The following is a 19,741-nucleotide window of genomic DNA, read 5'->3' as shown; positions in this document are numbered from 1 at the left end:
TTATGAATACGCGACACCGTCCATCAAAGTGTTAATTAAAGCGACGTTTCTCGAAAACGAAAACGAAAACGAAAACGATGAATCAGAGGATCAGCCTGTTTTCGTGTTCTCTTCTTTCCTGTTCCCTAATCTCGTCAGGTGCGATATCTTGGCAAATGAATCAGAAGAAAAAAGAAAAGAAACGGCAAATACGTTGTATTACTTTCATGTCGTTTATTAATTAAAATTCAGTAGTAATTTAGTTTCTGCCATTCTAACAAAACGTGTCACCACCATTCGCCAGATCTTTATTTTACGTTAATAATAATTAATGTTTAATTATAATAATATACAGGGAGAAGGAGGAGATGTTTACAGTTATTTTTTTTTTTTTTCGCGTTTCTTTTCGTTTCGGTCCTGTTCTGCTCGCGTGTAACGCCTGATTTGCGTACGGCTAAAGTAATCTTTACAACACACCTTTTTTTTCTTTCTTCTCTTTCTTTCAACTACACCGGCACACACGCACTCGCACAGATTCACAGTCGCTCATGTTCTCACTGCTTGATCCGCCAATGAAAAATTTCGTGGCTGCGTCGAGCAGAAATCGAAGAGTTCGATCAAGAGGCGACGAGCGGAATTTCGAACGCTACCTTTCTCGTTAAATCGGCATACCGAATCGACCGAACTCTTCCATTTCCGTCCCGTTTCATCCGATCATTTCACGCATCGTTTCTCCGTATATTTACAAAACGCCTGCGCGTATCCTGTCGCGATTTCTCGATAAAAAAAAAAAAAATCATCACGGTGAAAGAGTCGTCTCTCGTCGCGAGAAGCCGCGAGAGGATACGCGTCCCCGAACGGACGATGATCAACAAAACAACGTGGTATACGCAAGATGATTTCGTTTGCTCGACGAATCGCGCTCGCTCGTTCTCCACTCTCCTCGTTCTCATCTTTCGTTAAAACAGAAAACGAAAAAAAGAAACAACAAAAAAAAAAAAAAAAAAAATAAAGAAAAAAAGAAACTGAGCCGATAAGCTGGGGATCGATTAATTGATAAGCCGCGTGTCGAACGCGTCCTCGTTATCGTTCGCCGGGCATCGAACGGCTACCTTCGCAGAAACGGCGCGAAAATTAATTACCCTGCTACGTCGACCTTCTTCCTCGCTGTCAAACTCTCAATCGCGCCTCTTTCCTTTCTCTTCTCGCCTCTCCCTTTCGTTCGCGCGGCGCCAAACGCGAATAATAGACACCTTTGCTAGCAAAGATTCACGCGTTCTCTTCTATTCTTTCCTTCTTCGTTTCTACGTTCCGATCGAGACCACCGGGCTCGAATAGAGCACCGACGGTCGGACCAGTTGAGCAAATAATCGCGGAAACCGTGTCACCGATAACGCGCGTAATCCCTGCAGGAAACGTCGACACCGCGAGCCAAAGAAAGCGTAACGATCGATCAGCCTTGAGAAATTAAAGAAACGAAACAAGACTATAGGATGTCTGCAATTTTTTCGAAAGAAATATTCTAGAGAGCCTAACGAGGGTGCTGTCGTTAAACGCGAACGTATCATTAAAGAGGGAAAACTAGCGGTCTTTGGAACATTGTTGAGGAACGTTTTACCCTTACGACGATTTCCAAAATTTTCCTCCACCGTCGGCCCAACGTCTCGTCTCTTAATTTTCTCTTCGAATAGAGTCGTCGAAAGGACAACGTCGCACTCGGAACTATCCAACCATCCTAATAGCGAGGGAGGTTTATGCTTTTTTAAACGTGGCTCGTTTACAACGGACGACAACGCGATGGGAGATGGAACATCGAGATGGAACAACGACTCACCGGTTGTCCAGAGGATGAATTCCAGACCCCAGGAAATATCGAGAGGGTGGCCGCGACCCTTTGTCGCGACAAGTTGGACATTCCTGACACGAATTCTACCCTGTAACCGTGCTCGTTCAATCCGCGATCGAGTCTCGTCCTTTAACACGACCATAAAATACACGGGACAAATTTAAAACGCGAGTATACAGATAAGTATAATTCGTTCTGTTGAAATTTTGATGGGAAACGCAAAGATCGAACGAGGTTCCTCGCGTTCGCAAACCGTATCCCTTTCGACGAATTCTTTTCCGAACAATTCCGATTCGCACGCGTCGCGACGACGTCTTAATCCTTAGCGTATGTACAGTAGATCGAAGAAACGGAGGGAAATAGTGACGAGTCAGCCATCGCGACGCCGAGAGCTGACCAACTCGCGGAAAAACAACGCAAATATTTTCCATCGCGGATGAAATTTAATGCCGATACGAATCCCGTTGCCAATCGCGGAGCGAGAACGTCCATTTCTACGCGGATGTTTCCCGGTAAAATACCGTTACGCTGGAAAATCAAAATCAAATTTCGTGTCGCGGAACCGATCGAAAGAAGCTGAGAGAAGAGAAACGGATCAGGAAAACGTTTAACCCGGCTAATAATTGAATAAACGAAAATAATAAAAGTGGAGAAAGAGAAAAAGAGAAAGAGGAGCGCGTTCGATGCCCGGTGGCGACGGAAAACGCAAGATTCTCGCTCCACGATTAGCCTCCGGGCAACAGAATGGTAATAACATTAATAATAGCAATGTTAATAATAATCGCAATAATAAAGAATAATAATAATAAATGACAATAAAGGATGACGAATAATATAATTAGCAATAATAATAAAAATCATCGTAGCAATGACAAATTATAAATGACGGATCTATTGTCGTTTACAACAGTTTACTCGCGAAACGGTGCCTCGACGATGATAAACAATCGCAGTATGTAATTATAATATTAGCTACAACCTTTTTCGACGTCGCTATAAATTTCTCTCTCATATACATAGACTTTTTTATATTTATATTCATATATATATAATATTTATATTCATTTGTATGTATATATAATATATATCTTTGTTTATATATATATATATATATATATTTATATGTTTACATACTTACTCTTTTTACAGAAGGGGTTTTTCATTGCGAGGGGTTTCTGCTGTCGCTAGGATTCGGCACACATTTTCCGACACGCGCGAGTTCCCCGTTTAAACGCGTGTCTTGTCCCTCATTGCGAATTTCTTTGTCTTTTTTTAGTCGTTTACTTCGTCGCGCCACACCGTTCTCTCCAGTTTTCATTCCGATCCCGTTGCCTCCAAGATGTCCAATCCGTTTCGTCCGGTCCAGCAAAGAGGGTGAAGACGACGACGACGACGACAGCGGCGGCGACGATGATTGCGATGGCGACGGCTAAGGCGACGACGAAGAAAACGACCACGATGCGCGCTCTCTCACTTAACTTACTAGCTTTATCTAGTACATTATTTACAGTCCATATTTACTTATGTTACATCATCCGGCGGGTTTGCTTCGGACAAATCCCGCTCGAACACACCGCTCTTCGCCTTTAGCTGCGTTCCATTCGCTTTGCTCCGTACGGCCACCCCGTCCGTCCGTCGGGCTCTGTCCGCGACGCGACGCGACGCACCAAAACGTCCTCTCGCACTCGTTTTTTCATTATCTCATCTCATTTTCTTCTTCACTCGCACCGCGATCATAGCGATGCACAACGAACGAATGGATGGACGGACGGATTCGGTTGGCCGTACACGAATTACGCACTCTCGGGCACCGGAATATCGGGCGGTTTAGATCGCCGGAAGCGGGCGAAACACCGCGTCACTGGCGACTCGCGAACTTAAATATCGCTGAGACACGAGGTAACAGAGTTCGATCGCGATGTGTCTCTTCTGGGTAGACGATCTTCCGGATGCGTTTTAAGGATGTTCGGCGAAGCGGATGGTGTGTCGGCGGGCGCGATTAGGATCGCGCGAAGCAAGCCTCCCCGTTGGACCGGATTTATTTTTCGGCTACGTAGAACCCCGTTGAACCTCGTCGTAGAGACGGACGGAAGCCTGTCGTGGGGGTGGCGCGGCTGGCATAGGACGTGTTGAAGCGTGCCACCGGTCGACGACAGGCTCGTCGGTCGAGCGTGCAGCCTGCAGCTCGGACTAGGAGCGCGAACAGGCGAAGCGGCATTGTACGGCTGGTTCGTAGACACTAGAAAGTGGCTACGAAGTGGTGGAGTAGCTGCCGGTGCGCGCTTGCAGGTAATGATGATAGAACGGAGGGAGCGTCTCCGGCGGCGAGGAAGTAGGGTTGTTCACCGAGTTTTGAGAAGTTATCGACAGGCCCAACGGGGGAGGCCCGGGCGAACGCTAGTGAGCCGCCAACGAGTGAGCCGTAAGGCCCTGAGGGCTGAGCATGGGTGGACTGTGGCTGTGGCCCATCGGCGAGCCGTGCAGGTGATCCTGCGGATGGTAACCCTGGTGGAGGCCCCCTTGTCCCTGATGTCCGGGCGGCATGCCCTCCATGATACCCTCGCCGAGCGTGTTCGGCGGCGTCATCCTCTTCTCCTTTTGCCGCCGGTTGCAGAACCACACCCTGACCACCTCTTTCTCCAACTGCAAACTGTCCGCCAGAGTGGTGATCTCCTGGGCGGAGGGTTTCGGCTGTTTGTGAAAGTGTTGCTCGAGGGCGCCCTTGACCGACACCTCGATCGACGTTCGCTTCTTTCGTTTCCTTCCCTGTGCCGCGATCTTGTCGATGCTGGTCGGCGAGCCGGTCGTCGAGTCCGCCTCCTCGAGCCACTTCTGCAGCAGCGGCTTCAGCTTGCACATGTTCTTGAAGCTCAGCTGGAGAGCCTCGAACCTGCATATCGTCGTCTGCGAGAAGACGTTGCCGTAGAGAGTACCGAGCGCGAGACCGACGTCCGCCTGGGTGAAACCCAACTTGATGCGCCGTTGCTTGAATTGTTTCGCGAACGCCTCGAGATCGTCGGATGTCGGCGTGTCCTCTTCGCCGGCGCTGTGATCCCTGTCGTGCGCGTGGCCTGGGTGAAGCGAGTGACCGACCGGCGAGCCGGGATCCCTCAAGTTCGGGTGAAGCCCGGTCTGGTGATTCTGCAGCTGCGGATGATGTTGATGGGGATGCGAGTGGAGCATACCGTTCATCGCGGCATGGTACTGTTGAAGGGTGGTGGGCGAGGCCGCGCCACCGCTCGGATTATAATGGGCCGACGGGACAACCGGCGCGTGCCAAGAATGCGGCGAGGCCATTCCGGGCGATTGATGAGGACCGCCACGGTGAGGATGCATCGACTGGTCGTTGGCCGCGGCGGCTGCCGCTGCAGCCGCAGCCGCCAGCGGTTTCACGTCTAACCCGGGATTCGTTTGGTGCGGATGATGGTGCGGATGATGGCCCGTATGGTGCATGCCCATCGAGGCCGCCCAATGGTCGCTGCTTGGTTGCAGGCTCACCCATGGGTTCGCCGACGATAGGTTCGCCGACGGGTGCGACAAGCCGTTCGGCGACGGCGACGACGTCACCTGGTGATGGTGATGATGGTGGTGATGATGCTGAGGCGTCGTTATGTACTTCATCTCCCCGGCGTCGGCGGCGCTGCGAGGCGAGCCCGAGGAGTAGCCACCCACGGCGATGTTCATCCCGATCGCGGTACCCGAACCACCATCCAGGTCGGACGACACTGCGCTACTAATCGGCATGTACGTGGTAGCGGCCATCTACTTCCCCTCGTACAGAGGTTCCGCCGAACCCTGTTATCTTTTTCTTTTCCTTCCTCTCTTTCGTTTTCCTGTTCCTTTTCTTTCTCCCTTTCTTTTCGGCTTTACCCTGTTATCTCTTCTTATTCCCTAGTTTATCGGTTGCGCAAATTTCCACAATGTTTGCCGGCCCAACGGGCCTTCGGGCTGCCCCCAATAGGGCACCCTACTCCTTTTCGCTCCCTTTCTTACTTCGCCTCCCTGTCTTCGAATCTTTCGTTTATTCTTCTTGCTGTCTGGCTCGTTGTATCCGTGACAGACGTTGAAATTCCGTAAGTTCTTATCGTTTCCGATCGACGATCACCGATCACACGTTATACACTACAACAGTCCATCTCTCGCGGCGACACACGAAATTCCTATCAAGAGACATCGTCGCTCTTGCAAACGACCCGTCCATAGTTTTATTTCCTGCGATGCTGTGTGTCCTCTCCTTTCTGTCCGTTTCTCTCGGTGCAAAACACTCGAAGCGCGAATTTCTCCTTCGCGACAGCCTCCGTTCTCCTCCTCCGTGGAGGATCTCCTACGTTGAACTGGCACACGAGAACGGCACACCTTAGCTGCTCGACGACTAGTAGTACTCCAAAAGAGCGAATCACTCGCGTGTCGGACGATCACTCATCGCTGTGGCGCGATCGCGAACGACTCGACGAAGACTCGTGCCGAGAAGGGTTGCGCGTTGCGGCTCGCGCTACACTCGCGGTCCGTCAGCCGAGAGGGTGTCTCGGCAGGACGCGAAGGGACTCGGACACTGGACGCCGATGGTCTCGCGAAGGAACGTAACCGATTCGCGACAACTTGGATACGAGTGCGGAACGGCACGAGCACGGGACGTTGTCTACTTTTGCGCGCGCGTGTATGTTTTCCTCGCGGTGTCTCCCGTGCGAGTGTGCGTACGCGGGAGCGAGAGGAGAGACGTCGACGACGACGATGACGACGACGACAACGACGACGACGACGACGACGGCGACGACGACGACGACGACAACAACGAACGGGTGGAAAAGATCTCGCTCGGCTCTCTCATGCGTTATGCATGTCGTAGCTGAGAGCGACTGACTGCCTCGCCTCGCAGCTCGCTCGAGGTTCCCGAGGCTCCCGGAGCGCTCAGTGGAACCGAGTCATGCGCGCCACCGTCCTGCACATCCCCACCGAACCCTGCCGTACGCTTTCCCATTGGCCCTACTCGCAAGGTGGCCGTCGACGTACGTCACCGTCGGGCGGAACCTGGACCGACCGCGCCTCCGAGGCAGCCTACGCACCCCAGGCGCCACTACTCTCACCCCTGCTCGCTCCTCGCCCGCCTCGCGGCTCCTAGACTCACCTGAACCGCACCGTTCGACTAGCGAGTGTTCGCTGTTCACTCGCTTCACGCTCGCTCCACTCGCTGACATTCGCGCCACCGCGTGCCCCAAACACCTACGAGTCGAAAATCGAGCCGCCAGAACCGTATCGTCCTCCGTTCGATCCCGATCCGCTCCTCGCTTAGCCTTGCCATCTTTTCCTTCTTCCGTCTTCTCTCCAGCCGGAAGTCCGATCGCACCACGCAACAGGTTCTAATTTTCACAAGCTGTTTACGTAGCGAGACGTACGATTTTGGCGATTCGCATAACTCGCGGTGCAACAGGTGCAACAGCCTATTCAGAAGAGGGTGCTTTCTTCCAGGACTTCTCGAACGGAAGTTGCGAAATCATCGGCAAAGATAGAAAAACGTAATTGAAAATTGGTAGTATCGCGTGTAGCGTACGCAACAGGTACTCGCACCTCTCCCGAGAGGCGATTAATTAGCGAGTAAAGCGGACCGTCGGGACCCCCGAGGGGGTGGTGTATCAATAGGAACGGGCAAATAAAAAAGGCTGTTTCGTGGAGCGCGAAGCAACGGGTGCGCGGCAAGCAAGCGTACACGAGGGAGGAACGGAGAGGGGCCGAGCGAGCGAGCAAGCGAGGTTTAGTACATTTAAATGAGAGCCACAGGTAGCAGCATTATGCAGTACGTGCCAGCCACCCCTCGGGAGGGGCGAGTTAGATCATCGTGTGCCGGGGATCCCCCTGTGTCGTACCGTTTCAACTACCCAGCTGGCTTTACGCCTTCGCACCTGTGGGCACCGTCGACTTTTCTCGATGGGACCTACCGATTCCTCCTCTCCTCGACGTTTCGCGGGGGTGGTTGATAAACGCGAACCCACTGTCTCGTATCTCACCATCTCTCGCGGGAAGAAATCGTGAACACAGAAAACTATGTTTGCCAACTTCAAAATCGTTTAGTCGACTATGTTAAAACAGCATGCGTCGTGGGCAGAAAAGGAGCGGGAAAGCAGGAGGATACCGTTCGCAAAGTATAGCCGAGTATCAAGCGAGGCTAGGAATTTCGAACGCACCACCGACTGCCAATTATGCCCGATCGGCTCTGTCATTTACACGGCCCGTCATTATATGCCCGCCGCGGACCGTTTCGCTGGAATTACGAGCGTTTTAACGCAACCCCGCTATTATCGCTTCTTTGCCAACTTTATTGCACACGGCCGACCGTCGATCGCTCGCGACCAACCCTCTCGGAGGATCCTCGAAAGAAGTCTTCGTCGCAATCTTGATTCGATTTCGCGTTACGTCGAATAGGATCGAACGCGAGCACGTACCGAAATATTTGCTTAGGACCCGACAGGTAGCGAGGCAGTTGCTCGAAGGGTTGAAGCGACCCGAAGGCCGCGGGAAACGAGCAGACCGACGCCGGAGGAACAGAGAGGAGAGGAGAGGAGACGAATCGAACGAAAGCAAGCAACGGCCTGCTACGTGCTACGTGAAAACGCTTTACTACCTGAACGTTTGCTTGCATAATTTAGTCGCCTCTTTTCTGACCGTGCACCCCTAGGGGGCGCGCCCTGGCTGCACCTTGTCCCCGTGCTCGAGCAGCTACGCGGGGTGCGAAAACATTTGTGAACAACACCGGGACACGAAACCGTCCGTGCCGTCGCCGTCGCGAAGAAATTGCACGGAAACCCGTCGCTTCGTTCACCACTTCCGTTCCTCGTACATTTTCCCTCTTCGGAAAATGAAGCGGGCCGCAAGTTTTCCCGATCGAAATTATTTGGAACGTGGCGTAGGTCGCGGCCAGCGTAAATATAACAGGATAGTCGCGAACGGTACGACACGTGAATGGAGGACGGTAACCGACGTAATTTGGTCGACTTTATGCTTCGAATGAATATTTTAATATTTTAATACGAAATACGCAGAACGATTTTTACGACGGGCCACAGCTTTTTCTCGCCGCGTGCACACGCGTCGTCGAGCTTTCCCTCGAGGAAGGACGTACGGAAGGAAGAAGGAATAAAGAAGGGAGGGAGTGAAATAGGGGATTGGGTGCGCGACGGAAAAGGGAGAAAAACGCGAGCAAAACTGCGAGAGGAGAAGGAGCCAGCTACGTTTCGTCCGAGTGGGGATGAAAGGAGAGGGGGACGGTGAGATCGAAAGGGAGGGATGGAAGAGAAGGCTACGTTTAGACGGAGAAAGGTATAGCGTTTGGTTAGAAAATTACTCGCGAGGTGGCAGCAGTGCGCGGCGCGTTCACCCTTACTGGAGAGGAAAAAATCCTCCGCAACCCCTATGCGAACATTTCCCCCAGCGATTCGAGCGAGTTTGTCGGTGAACGTGCTGCCATCCCCTGGGAATAAATGGAACTCTCGATGAGGGAAGAAATTCTTCCTAGAGAAATGATCGACCGTCGAGCAAGGGGGATGTTTCGATTTCAAAAAAAGAATCCACGTTTCCTCCATGCATTTCGAACGAGATTCTGCAAAAATTTTAGGAAAATTTTCGAAACGATCATCTCTGTTCGAGTTATAGGGAGAAGAAATCGATAGCTCGCGCGTGGAGCGATTCGAGGAGCGCGAAAAAATATGTCAACGATGGTGGGGAGAAGAAGACAATGGTTTTATTTACTGCCAAAGGTTCGTGACTGGAATTTCAATTCGCATCCCGTTTTGGAGGATCGCGATTTTCGATGTAGCTGTTTCTCTTTCCTCGAGAATTAACGACGAGCGAGATCGAGGAGACTTAATGGAAGCAACTAGGTTCGCCGGAAACGGACAGACGGAAACAAGGTGTTAGTTGACCCTCTCGAGTTCTCGATCGTTCGCTGAGACGTCATAAGCGTCGCCGGCAGGAATGGATTAAGCTTGTCCGGGATGGGATTCGATTATAGCCGGCGGCGGAGGATCGAATGGTCCCGCGTTAACTTCCTCGACCACGATCCTTGGCGGGCACCAACGAAACTCGCACGGGACTCGCGGCCGACGCGAATTTGCGTTTGAAATCGAGCAGCCGGCTTTCCCCGCTCGACGGACACCTTCGAACCAGCTGCAAACTATTCGAACCCGTGCTTCCAAGAACTTTCCACCGTGACAAACTTCGTCCGCGTTGCTACGCGATGCAATTACCAGGCTACTCTTCCTCTTCCCCGTACGATACGTCCCCTCCCTCTGTTCCCGAGCACGCGAATTTTCGAGGGAAGAAAATGATAAAAACGAGATGTCAGTTGACAAAAGTGTAGCATTAACGGAGGACCGTCGCGTCGGTCCTCTTCTTCTGATGCCACCCTGGCCATCCGTCGCAAGAACGGAACCGCAGGAAGGGCCGAAAGTTTCGCGAGATAACGATCGAAGAGCCGAAATATGCACCACGCCAATTTGCCGATCAAAATTATTATTAAGAGGTACCCCTGGCGAAAGGGCCGGCGAGAGGTCCGCCAGGGAGTCGGAACGCCCTACCACCGTCGCCGTCGTACCGAACCGAACGAAACCGCCGCACCGCGCCGGCTTCTTCTCGTTTTGCACCGTCAGACCGTAATATTCGATGTGCGAAAATCGGAAAGATCGAACAGCCGAGCAGAGAGAGAGAGAGAAGAAACGATTCCAGGGAGCAGCTTGGACAGGGAAAAAGAAGGATGCCCGGTTTCTCGTGGGTAGACCATCTATATCGTTTGTAAAATATATCGTAAAGCTTCGGAGAAAGTCGGCCGAAGAGTTACCGCGAAGAAAGAAGAAGAGGTAAGGCGAAAGAGAAGCGTGCGCGCGCGCGCGCGCGACCGACCGACCGATGCAAGGTGAAAGAGAGACCGAGAGACTGGAGGCTAAGCCTGTAATCACGAGATTGCCAGGAGCTACTGCAGCTGATTGTTATCTTGTATCTACACCCACCACTTTATCGCCGGCCATCTTATTATCCTGGACATATTGACGTCACGCACGTACACGAAGGAGGATAGCCACGTACGTTGTTCTCGCGAGGCTCGTTCGTCGTCGCTCCTCTATCGGGGGTGAAACACCTAGCGGAAACACCCCTTTCGCGAACCATTGTCCTTATTCCACGATTATTAAATTGTAAAATGAAATGTTCCTAAATTTGTGCTTTTTATTATTGCACATCCTCTCGGTTTAAAGTCCTTAGCAATATGAAAGAAGAACGGCGAACGATCACGATAACTAATCGTGAATACACCGACGATAAATTAGACGATCGTTAGTCGTTATTACGATAACAGCCGCTTGCTCCATGTTTATTACCCTCGAACGTCTCGATAGGAAGCTCGGAACGGTGGAAACTCGGTGGAGGACGAGTCTCGAGGGGGCAGGGAGATACTCGTCGAACATTCCGCCTCTCTCATCGAAGAAATTTCGATCCGACCGTTGCGCTGGTAGGATCTCGATCTCGGTACACCGATTCGTCCGACAGGAATTAATCCTCCTGTTTTGTCGCAACATTGTACGAGCGAGCACGGTGGAAGAGGAAAAGGAAGAGGGACATGCGAGTTGCGCCCTCGACGTCGTCCGGCTATTTACGACGTACCGATCCTGGCTACAACTCGGCGACAAGCGTCCAAGTATCGGCAAAGACCGCGTCGATAACGCGTAAACTTCCGCGATTCAAGCGATCCGATCGTTTCGCGAATCGGGTTGCGCGAGTTCGAACCAAGCTCGCGACTCGAACGGATCGTAGAAATCGATTAGATTCTAATCTACGGTTATCCGTCCAGCCCTGCTCGCCTCGCGATCGATGCACCGACGATTGTACTTGCTTCTTCCAACCGGACGACGATGATTTAGATCCTATCTCCTCGGATACAAGACATTGCAGCATTCGATACTCGTGCGCGCTACTTTCATCACGGTCTTGTAGCTACGAAAACGTTGATTGAGCCGATACTCTAGGACAGAATTTTTCTATTTCAATTTGAAAAATCGCCAGTACGACAGGTATTCGAGATGGCGACGCAAAGTGAAGTAGACGGTAGCGAAAGAAGGGCTAGAAAGGAAGAGTTGTCCGGAGAGGAAACGATTACGGCACGGGCGAGGATGGAAAGAAAGAATTCACGAACTGCAAAATGCAATTATCGGCATTTGACCGCGGGGTATCACGATCCGTCGGGGCTGCTCCTGCCTTCGAGTGGGTGGTGAAGCTTCTGTACCGGGTGTGTAATCTATCGTCGATGAAACCTGCGATTTCCTGCCCCGACTGGCTGCCTTCCATCCACGCGAACATTCTTCGACGCGTCTTAGATCGAAAAATCATCGCGTCAATACATGAGATACGCGAGGTGGCGTTCAATGCCACTGTACAAATAGACGAGTTTCTCTGAAATTCATCCATCAGCGACGACCAAATTGAGCCTGATTTTGGTTCGCGAAAAACGGAAGAAGAATCGCCGGTAATAGGCAATGTTTCGCTCGATTAGCTCACGAGAACGAGCCACATCGTTGCAAAACGTTTCTAATAACCGTTTCGGTTGTTCACGATCCGCGATCGTGCCACGGGAACCTCCAACGACGACAAGTCGATTTTAAATTGCGAGTACGCCGGCCACGTAGCCCGACCGGGAATTAACCCGACTACCACCTAACAGGAACTAATTCGAGACGAATCACCTGGGCGAGAATTATGGCGGCGAAAGAATTTAGGATTAATAATTTAACGCGTCGCGGGCTGCATGCCGAGCGGCCCGCTTCTTTTCTATACACGGCGATCGAAATTCACGCGTTCAACCCTTTCGTCTTCCGTCTTTTTCAGAGGAAAAAACACTGATGGAAACGCAGCTGGCGAGATGTCATAAGATTTAAAACTTTGAGAATTTTTGTAACGTATATCAGAGAATTAATCAAACTGTTAATTATTCTCCTCTGAATGCCTTTAAACGAAATCACAAAATGATCGAAAATAAGATTAATCGATGGAGCGTCGAATAAAATGATTTGCGAAATTGGTAAACGTTATTTTAACAAGAATTTTTCGTCAAGAGACACCCCGTATAGGAAGAGCAACTTAGGTACGAAGCCCGGTAGCCCAGGGCCATAAGGTCGGCCCCCTTCTACACCCTCACCTACACGTATCCGAGGAGAGGAGAAAGAAGAAGAAGACGAAGAAGCACAAGGTGGAAAAGGGAAAAACAAAGAGTAGAGGAGGAATCGATGGTGTAAGGAGAAAGACGAATGTATAGAGTATCACGGTTGAAAGAGCGAAACGAAAGGCTGAAAGATCGAGCACATGCGACTCTGAGCTTACACGGTCTATACTTTGGGTCTACGTGGTATCTGTATCTCAATTCTGACGCCACACGAAGGAGAGAAAAAGGGACGGATGAAAAGGGGAAAAAGGAGAAGAAGAAATCAGTCGTTTGGTAGAAAGAGAGAGACGAAAACCGAACGGGTCCCTGCACGTTGTGTCGGAGCTGACTCCGTAATTTTCTAATTATATACTCGAAAATAATTGGTTATTATCCCCCTCGCTTGTATGTGTGCCGGTGCTCGCACGCGTGTGATGCTGAGCTCGATCGCGGATTCACCGTATAGCTCGAGCCTAAAGGGAATCACGAGCGCGTCATGGACCTTCTTCTTCTTTTTCATCTTCTTCCTCTTCGGGGTTGCTGTTTTCTTTCTCTTCCGTTCCTCGTTACTCTTTACTACTTCTTCTTTGCCTCTCGACGGGTCTTTTTTGTTTATCTATTCCGTATCGTAACGACGTGTCTTCGCCATTCGTTTCCACGAAATTCCGTTTCCATCGAATCTCGCGAACTTTGAACGTTATCTTCCGCGGATGATAAGAACCGCGGACAGAAGCGAGCTGATTTCGTACGCGAGATCGGTTCCCCGGAGGCAGAACGCGATTAATCTCGATGAGAACTGGAAGAGAATTCGAAGCCGGTCTAGGAGGTGGTTCGAGGCGTCATCCCGGATGCAAGGGACGAAGGGTAGCGCGGTCGTCGACGATAAATTAGCGTCGAATTCATGAGTTTTCGTCGGTAGCAACGGTAGTCCTTTCGAGGACAAAACGATAGTCATCTCCTTTCACGAAGGGTCGAAAAGATTCACGGAGTAAGCGGCGTCTTCACCCTAATTTGCCGAGGCCACGGTGTCTCTCGGTGGAAACCCCTTGGCCGAGGGTATTAATAAAAACGCTGAGAAATAGCTCGCGCAATATCTGGAATCGGCTTTTTTTCTCCCCGTCATCGATATTTCCCAGTCGCGATACGTCGCGCCGAGACATTCCGCCCCGGGATCTTGCGATCGCTCGGTCGAGACTCGCTTGAATATGCGTCGACGAGACCGTGTCGAATCCCGATAGATCTGACGTTTTACAAGCCGATCAAACGCGTTGTTTATCGTGCAACCGATGCCACGGCCGTGTTCCTTCGAGCTTGTACAAATTTGAATTTGTCCCGACTCTGATTCGCCCTCGGTCAACATTTGAGAGGAATAAAAAACAACGTTCGATCTACGAGCTTGTTCGTTCGACGCGAAAATCAAACGTTCCCTTCGAACTGAATGCGTTTAACCCTTTGATGATCGCAGCTTTCAATATTTCAAAGTATCTCCAAGGAAAAAACTTACACTGCCCGGAGGAAAATGTAAAAATGTCAAATTTGTACACGTGCAATTCTATCGATATTCGAACGTGATTAATCGGTGAAAAGGTTTTTCCCGACGGTGAACGATCGTCGAAAGGAGGGAAACATCGAGTTTCGAGCGTGTCGAACGATATCGTGGTTATCTGAGGCAGTAAGAAGTTCAGACGGACAGATCGGGCCGGCAGGATCTTCATGAAGAATGCAAAAGGTGGCCGGGACCTTCCGATGGAAACCTTCGACCCCTCCCCTACACTGACCTGTCCAGAAGGTTTTTACCTTTGACGAGACACGGGGATCGGTAAAAACGACAGCCACCGAACGACGGGTCGTTAGTTTCGAACCGATGGCATTAGCGTTCTCGCATTAGACCGCGTTTGTTTACGCGTATCCGTCCGATCGCACGATAGATCGAACGTTCCAACGCCAGCAGATTCGACGGGTCAGTCGGATAAATGGAAAAATTATGCCCGTCCATGGCGGGCACGTTGAAATTCATGAACATCTGGAGAGATTCCGATCGTTCGAACTGATCTTGGCACGTACGCCTTCTTTTTAACTCGACGAATTCGCGTATACGACCCAATTTCTTTCCCCGTACACTTCGTTCTCAAAGGAGCAACCGAAAAATGAATTCCAGCTGAATTCATCGGCTCAAAGTTACCAATTTCAAATCGACGATCGAAACGACGGAGTTCCGAACGGTAAAAATTCAATGTCGAATTCCGCGAGGAGCGTAATTTCGATGGAAAAAAGTAGACGTAGGAAAGTACGGGAAGCGTGGCCGATGATGGGCTGGTCGAAAATCAAAAGGACCGTCTGCAGGCGTCGACGGGGTCGATGCATATGGAAAGAGGAAGGCTCTCGTCAAAAGGTCGCCGAGTGTCGTCGGTCGTTCGAGTGTCGAAAGGTTATCTCCGTGGCGGACGCGGACGCGGGTGTGTCGGACATCCAGGTCGTCCCCTTTCCTAGACGCACCAAATGAAATTCAATCTTTGACTACACCGGATTTGCATACTTTCCCCGGTTCGGAAGCGCCGGCGACTGTCAACGCATAAACACGGCATTACCATAAAGGGGATCCATATCCTGGCTCTGAGAGCGGCGATTTTTCGGAATGAACCGGCATGCCACGGTCAAGCGAGCGGGGAATCTATTTCTCGGATAGACGGATCGATAAACTTCCTATTCTTCCTGCTTTCGATCGGGCAACGACCACTCGAAACTGATTCCCCATGCTTTCGACCCTCGAAAGTTTCCTCGAAACGAGGAGAATTTTATCGAAGCCTAAACGGAATGCGTTCGATCCGATGCGACGATGCATAGTCTGAAAAAGAGGAAGGAATACTCGAGAGAAACAATAGGAGGAACGTAGAGGGTGGACGATGGAGACGAGGGAAGCCCGCGGATAGAAGGAGGACGAAGAGGAAGAGGAGAATAGAATGGAAGGAAACAACGATAAAAGAAAGAGGGAGGATAAAGAAGAAGAAAAGTATCGTGGGGTCGTCGTTCCTGCGGATGATGAAGTGGCCCTCTTGTTATCCCTAAATACCACGCGCGGCTCATGAGCAAACACCGACCGCGGTGAGACTGCCCGCCGGTTAACACCGCCGGTCCCTATGGGGCCCCATAAGACCCGCGCCTTAGGGGGGCCAGAGCCCCCACTGGCTTCTAGCACCCTTGTTCAACCCATTATAAACAAGGCCTGTCTGGACCCCAATGCATTATCCCGATATTCCTGCTTCAGCGCCGGATTCGGGACTCGCGCCTCGCCGCTCCTATCTCCTCCACCTCTCGCCTAACCATTACTCCATTTCATCTATTCCCCGCGGACGCTGATATTTCTTCTTGCGTAATCATCGGAAATTGTCTTGGTTCGACCGTCAGCCTCGGACGATTCATCGACCAGAGTCGTGTTTCACGTTAACGTTATGGCTGTTGCGTTGAGAAAGGGACTGAGAAAAAGGAGAAAGGAAAGAGTAGAATCTACCAGAGGTCTCGTCCTCCTAAGATACTTTGTAAAATTAAAAAATGAATCCATTTATCGCTGATGAATCAGAGTAGTTTCAATTCTTACAAGGTCTATCTAAAGAAATCAAGTTGCGAGAGATTCGAAGAGAATCGTTGACCTCCCGACAGGAACGTTGATTAAATATCGTACTAATTAAATAATTTATTACGGACGGCTGCGCACCCACGCCCAGCTGATAAACGACTGCCCATTCCTCGTGACGGGCCCGGAATGCTGACGAATCCGTAGAAGAGTATCTTCTTGGGCGTCGCGATCGGACGGTCCCATTACCGTTCGGGCAAGAAAAAAATCATCGACCGTGAAATTAATCCTCAGACAACGGTCCACGTCAAAAGTTCCCGTGGCGCAGTCTCTGTCTTCCAGAGGAGATCCTGCCAAACGGATTCCGATACGATTCGACTAAAACCAACGACCTACCACGCGATATCGCGTGTTCAATTGTGAAACCTCGGTCTTCGCTTTTCTGACGGTCTTATCGAGCAGATGCTTCGAGGATGTCACCGCGATTCTATTGTTCCGACGGCGAATTCAATTCGATTGAAATGCTCGAAGCGATACGTCGAAAAAATGGCCTGTATAAAAGAGTATCACGGACAGATGTCTCCCGTTAAATGTCTTTCTAAAATAGAGGACGATCTCCTTTTTTTTCGATGGACGAGCGGTTTATTGAGCTGAGAATGGAATCCGAACAAAAGTTCTATAGCGAGCAGTTAGACCTTGTCGAACAACGAGCGATAACTATAAATAGTGTCACTCCCGGAACTTTATCGTAATACCGTGTATGCTCGGCGATTGCAATAAGCCGCGTCACTTGCCGAACGATAAATTAACAGCCGGGGTGGAAGAACGAAAAGAGACGTCTCCGAATTGAATCGTTTCCGGTCGCCGCGTGTTTCACCCCCCGTCATATTACCGAGCCATTACTCGTCCGTCGCCGATCCGGTACCATCCAGTCATCCCCTTGCCAAACATCCACCCCAATCGTCGAAAGAAACACCCTGTAAGATCATAACGGGGGGGAGGGGTTGACACTGGTGTTTTCGTGTTTCTCCCTGTTCATCGTACAATTTTAAGGGATGGTATTCGGGCAAAAATCAGCGCACTTAATATAACTCGATGCTAGTCAGAGTCATTGAAATTTTTGTTTCTATTTTAATTATCATAACGAACGCGTTAATCATCGAAACGGAACGAGTACTCGTAAATTACGCTTGCGCATCGTCGCGGTTCCTCTTTCGTTCCGGAGTCATCTTTGGATTTGGTCGCGTCGCGTGTCCCCGCGTTGCGTCGCTGGAAGGAAGAGCAAAAAAAAAAAGAAAGGACGAATAAGGGTCGGGGATGCTGTTCCACGCTAAACTTCCTGGGGATCCACGTGGCCGTTCCATTGTGTCGAAACGTTCCTAATGATTCGTTTTGATCCGGCCTAGCCCCCTTTCAAGGGGTTGCTTTCATGACAGAATTCCGCGACGCATCGTGGGCGATCGTCGACCCTAATAGAGGGTCGAAAAAAACCCGGACGCATTTGTACGTAAGTCAATCGAAAAGGATAGCGAGTTTGTAAAAGTATTCTTCTTTATTTTCATGAGTGTTAAGGAGTAGATAATAAAAGAGGTAGGAAAATGGAGCGTCTCTGTTGGGCGCGGAGAAAATTTCAAGGGGAACGAGGAAGTTTGAAAAATATTTTGGTATTCCCTTTTGAAGAGGTTTCGCAGCCGAGCATCTTCACTGGCCGAGGTTCGTTGGATGTCGGACAAAAACGCGGCACGACGAGGTTTCCACGACAATGGTCGACGGAAAGCGATCCTCGGCGTTTCATTGTGGCCCGAGGAACCCCCAGCTCGAGGGACAAATTTCACCCCTAAACGCGCAAATAAAGGATAAAGGGCAGCAAATTAGCCGAGTGAAAGCGGCATAAATCAAAATATTAGAAAACAGCCGCGTGGATGGCAGAGTGGAGTCGGATTGAAGGATTTATGGGGTTGGTCCAGTATATGCTGCGGTTCCCGTAAAACTCGGCCCCGTTCCCACCCTGTCTTTCTCGCTCTTTCTTTCTCTGGCTACGTCGCGTGTCCTCTTCGTACGCGCGAGGATCAACGACGCTTTTGTTTAAAACATGATCTATCGCTTAAATAGCTAAAATGGACAATTTATGGGCTTGTCCCGTGTCCGTGAAACTCGGCTAACGCGAGAAGAATCTTTTTCTTCCTGGCGTTGGATACCTCCTCGTCTCGCAGGTGAAACTCCCACGGCTTTGAAATTCAACCCTCTGCCACCCCCTATTTTCATCCGTGAACAGTCTACCAGCGAAACCCGACGCGTTCCTTTTCACCTACTTTTCGACACACTTTCTAAGATTCCTGTGTCACACTCGTTGGCTATCCTTGCGACAGAAGAACGGATACACCTAATACTCCGCGCATTTTTCCATCGACTTTCCTTCAAACGAAGGCACTTTAGATGGACGTTTCGATAGATCAACGGGCGTACCTCTTTTTGAGTACGGTTTTCATGGCCGAGAAACAAAACGTCGAAGAGATCATGCAAAAGATTCGACAGTGATTCTTTCTCACCCTTTCTTCAAGCATCGCGCGACGTTTAAAGAGTATTCAACCGATAGAAAAAAGAGACGGATCGAAATATAAGGCCCGCGACGCGATCGTTTAACGTCCTTCGGGTGCATACGTAAACTCGTATCCTTACGTAAAAGTGGCAACGGTGATACGGTGTCCGTGATAAGGCGGACGTCGATAGGTACGTAATATGCGAACGAATTACTGAATAATGGATTTCGGCGTTATCTACCACGGTGTACCCATCGGCGTAGGATATATAACGCGATAAGGAACGGGCAGAATCGGACAGTGACTCGATATCCCTGGGACATCGGGCCGGGATAGCAGGGAAAAAATAAATGTCTGTCGGTGAGACGTAGAAGAAAACTGGTGGCTAATGTTTAAAGTTAATGCATTTATGTATCTGTCGCGATCAAGACGGTGTCTCCTCTGTTTCGTCTTGGTCGATTTTGCCTCTGTTCGTCATCGACGTCGTCGTCTCGCCTCGTGATCTATTCATGGACGAACCGAGAGCCGTACGAAATCACTCGAATATTCGACGAATTTGCATTGCGTATCACCGTCGTGGTCACGATTCCTTAATTCCGAGAGATCGATCGATAGGTTCGGTCGCTTGT

At 50.4% G+C, this 19,741-nt stretch overlaps 1 protein-coding gene across 4 annotated transcripts in view; it reads right to left on the bottom strand.

Moving 5' to 3' along the window:
* The window catches only part of LOC117607062 (POU domain protein CF1A), a 34,499-nt gene extending 27,768 nt beyond the window's left edge, over positions 1 to 6,731 (bottom strand). For 3 of the 4 annotated variants that reach the window (XR_013063512.1, XR_013063514.1, XR_013063511.1), the window contains exon 1: positions 2,964 to 6,731. Coding sequence is in view for 1 of the 4 variants with exons in the window: in XM_034330417.2 (XP_034186308.1) it covers positions 4,223 to 5,587 (1,365 nt within the window). In the remaining 3 variants the exon portion in view is untranslated. Of the gene's footprint in view, positions 1 to 350 lie in introns of those variants that run through there. The other variant, XM_034330417.2, reaches the window with a different exon arrangement.
* Positions 6,732 to 19,741: the final 13,010 nt, after the last annotated feature.

This window comes from Osmia lignaria, chromosome 2, assembly GCF_051020975.1.
Source record: "Osmia lignaria lignaria isolate PbOS001 chromosome 2, iyOsmLign1, whole genome shotgun sequence".
In the NCBI taxonomy this organism is placed as follows: domain Eukaryota; kingdom Metazoa; phylum Arthropoda; class Insecta; order Hymenoptera; family Megachilidae; genus Osmia; species Osmia lignaria.
The sequence above is the reverse complement of the archived record's forward strand: the minus strand, read 5'-3'. Positions and strand labels throughout refer to the sequence as shown.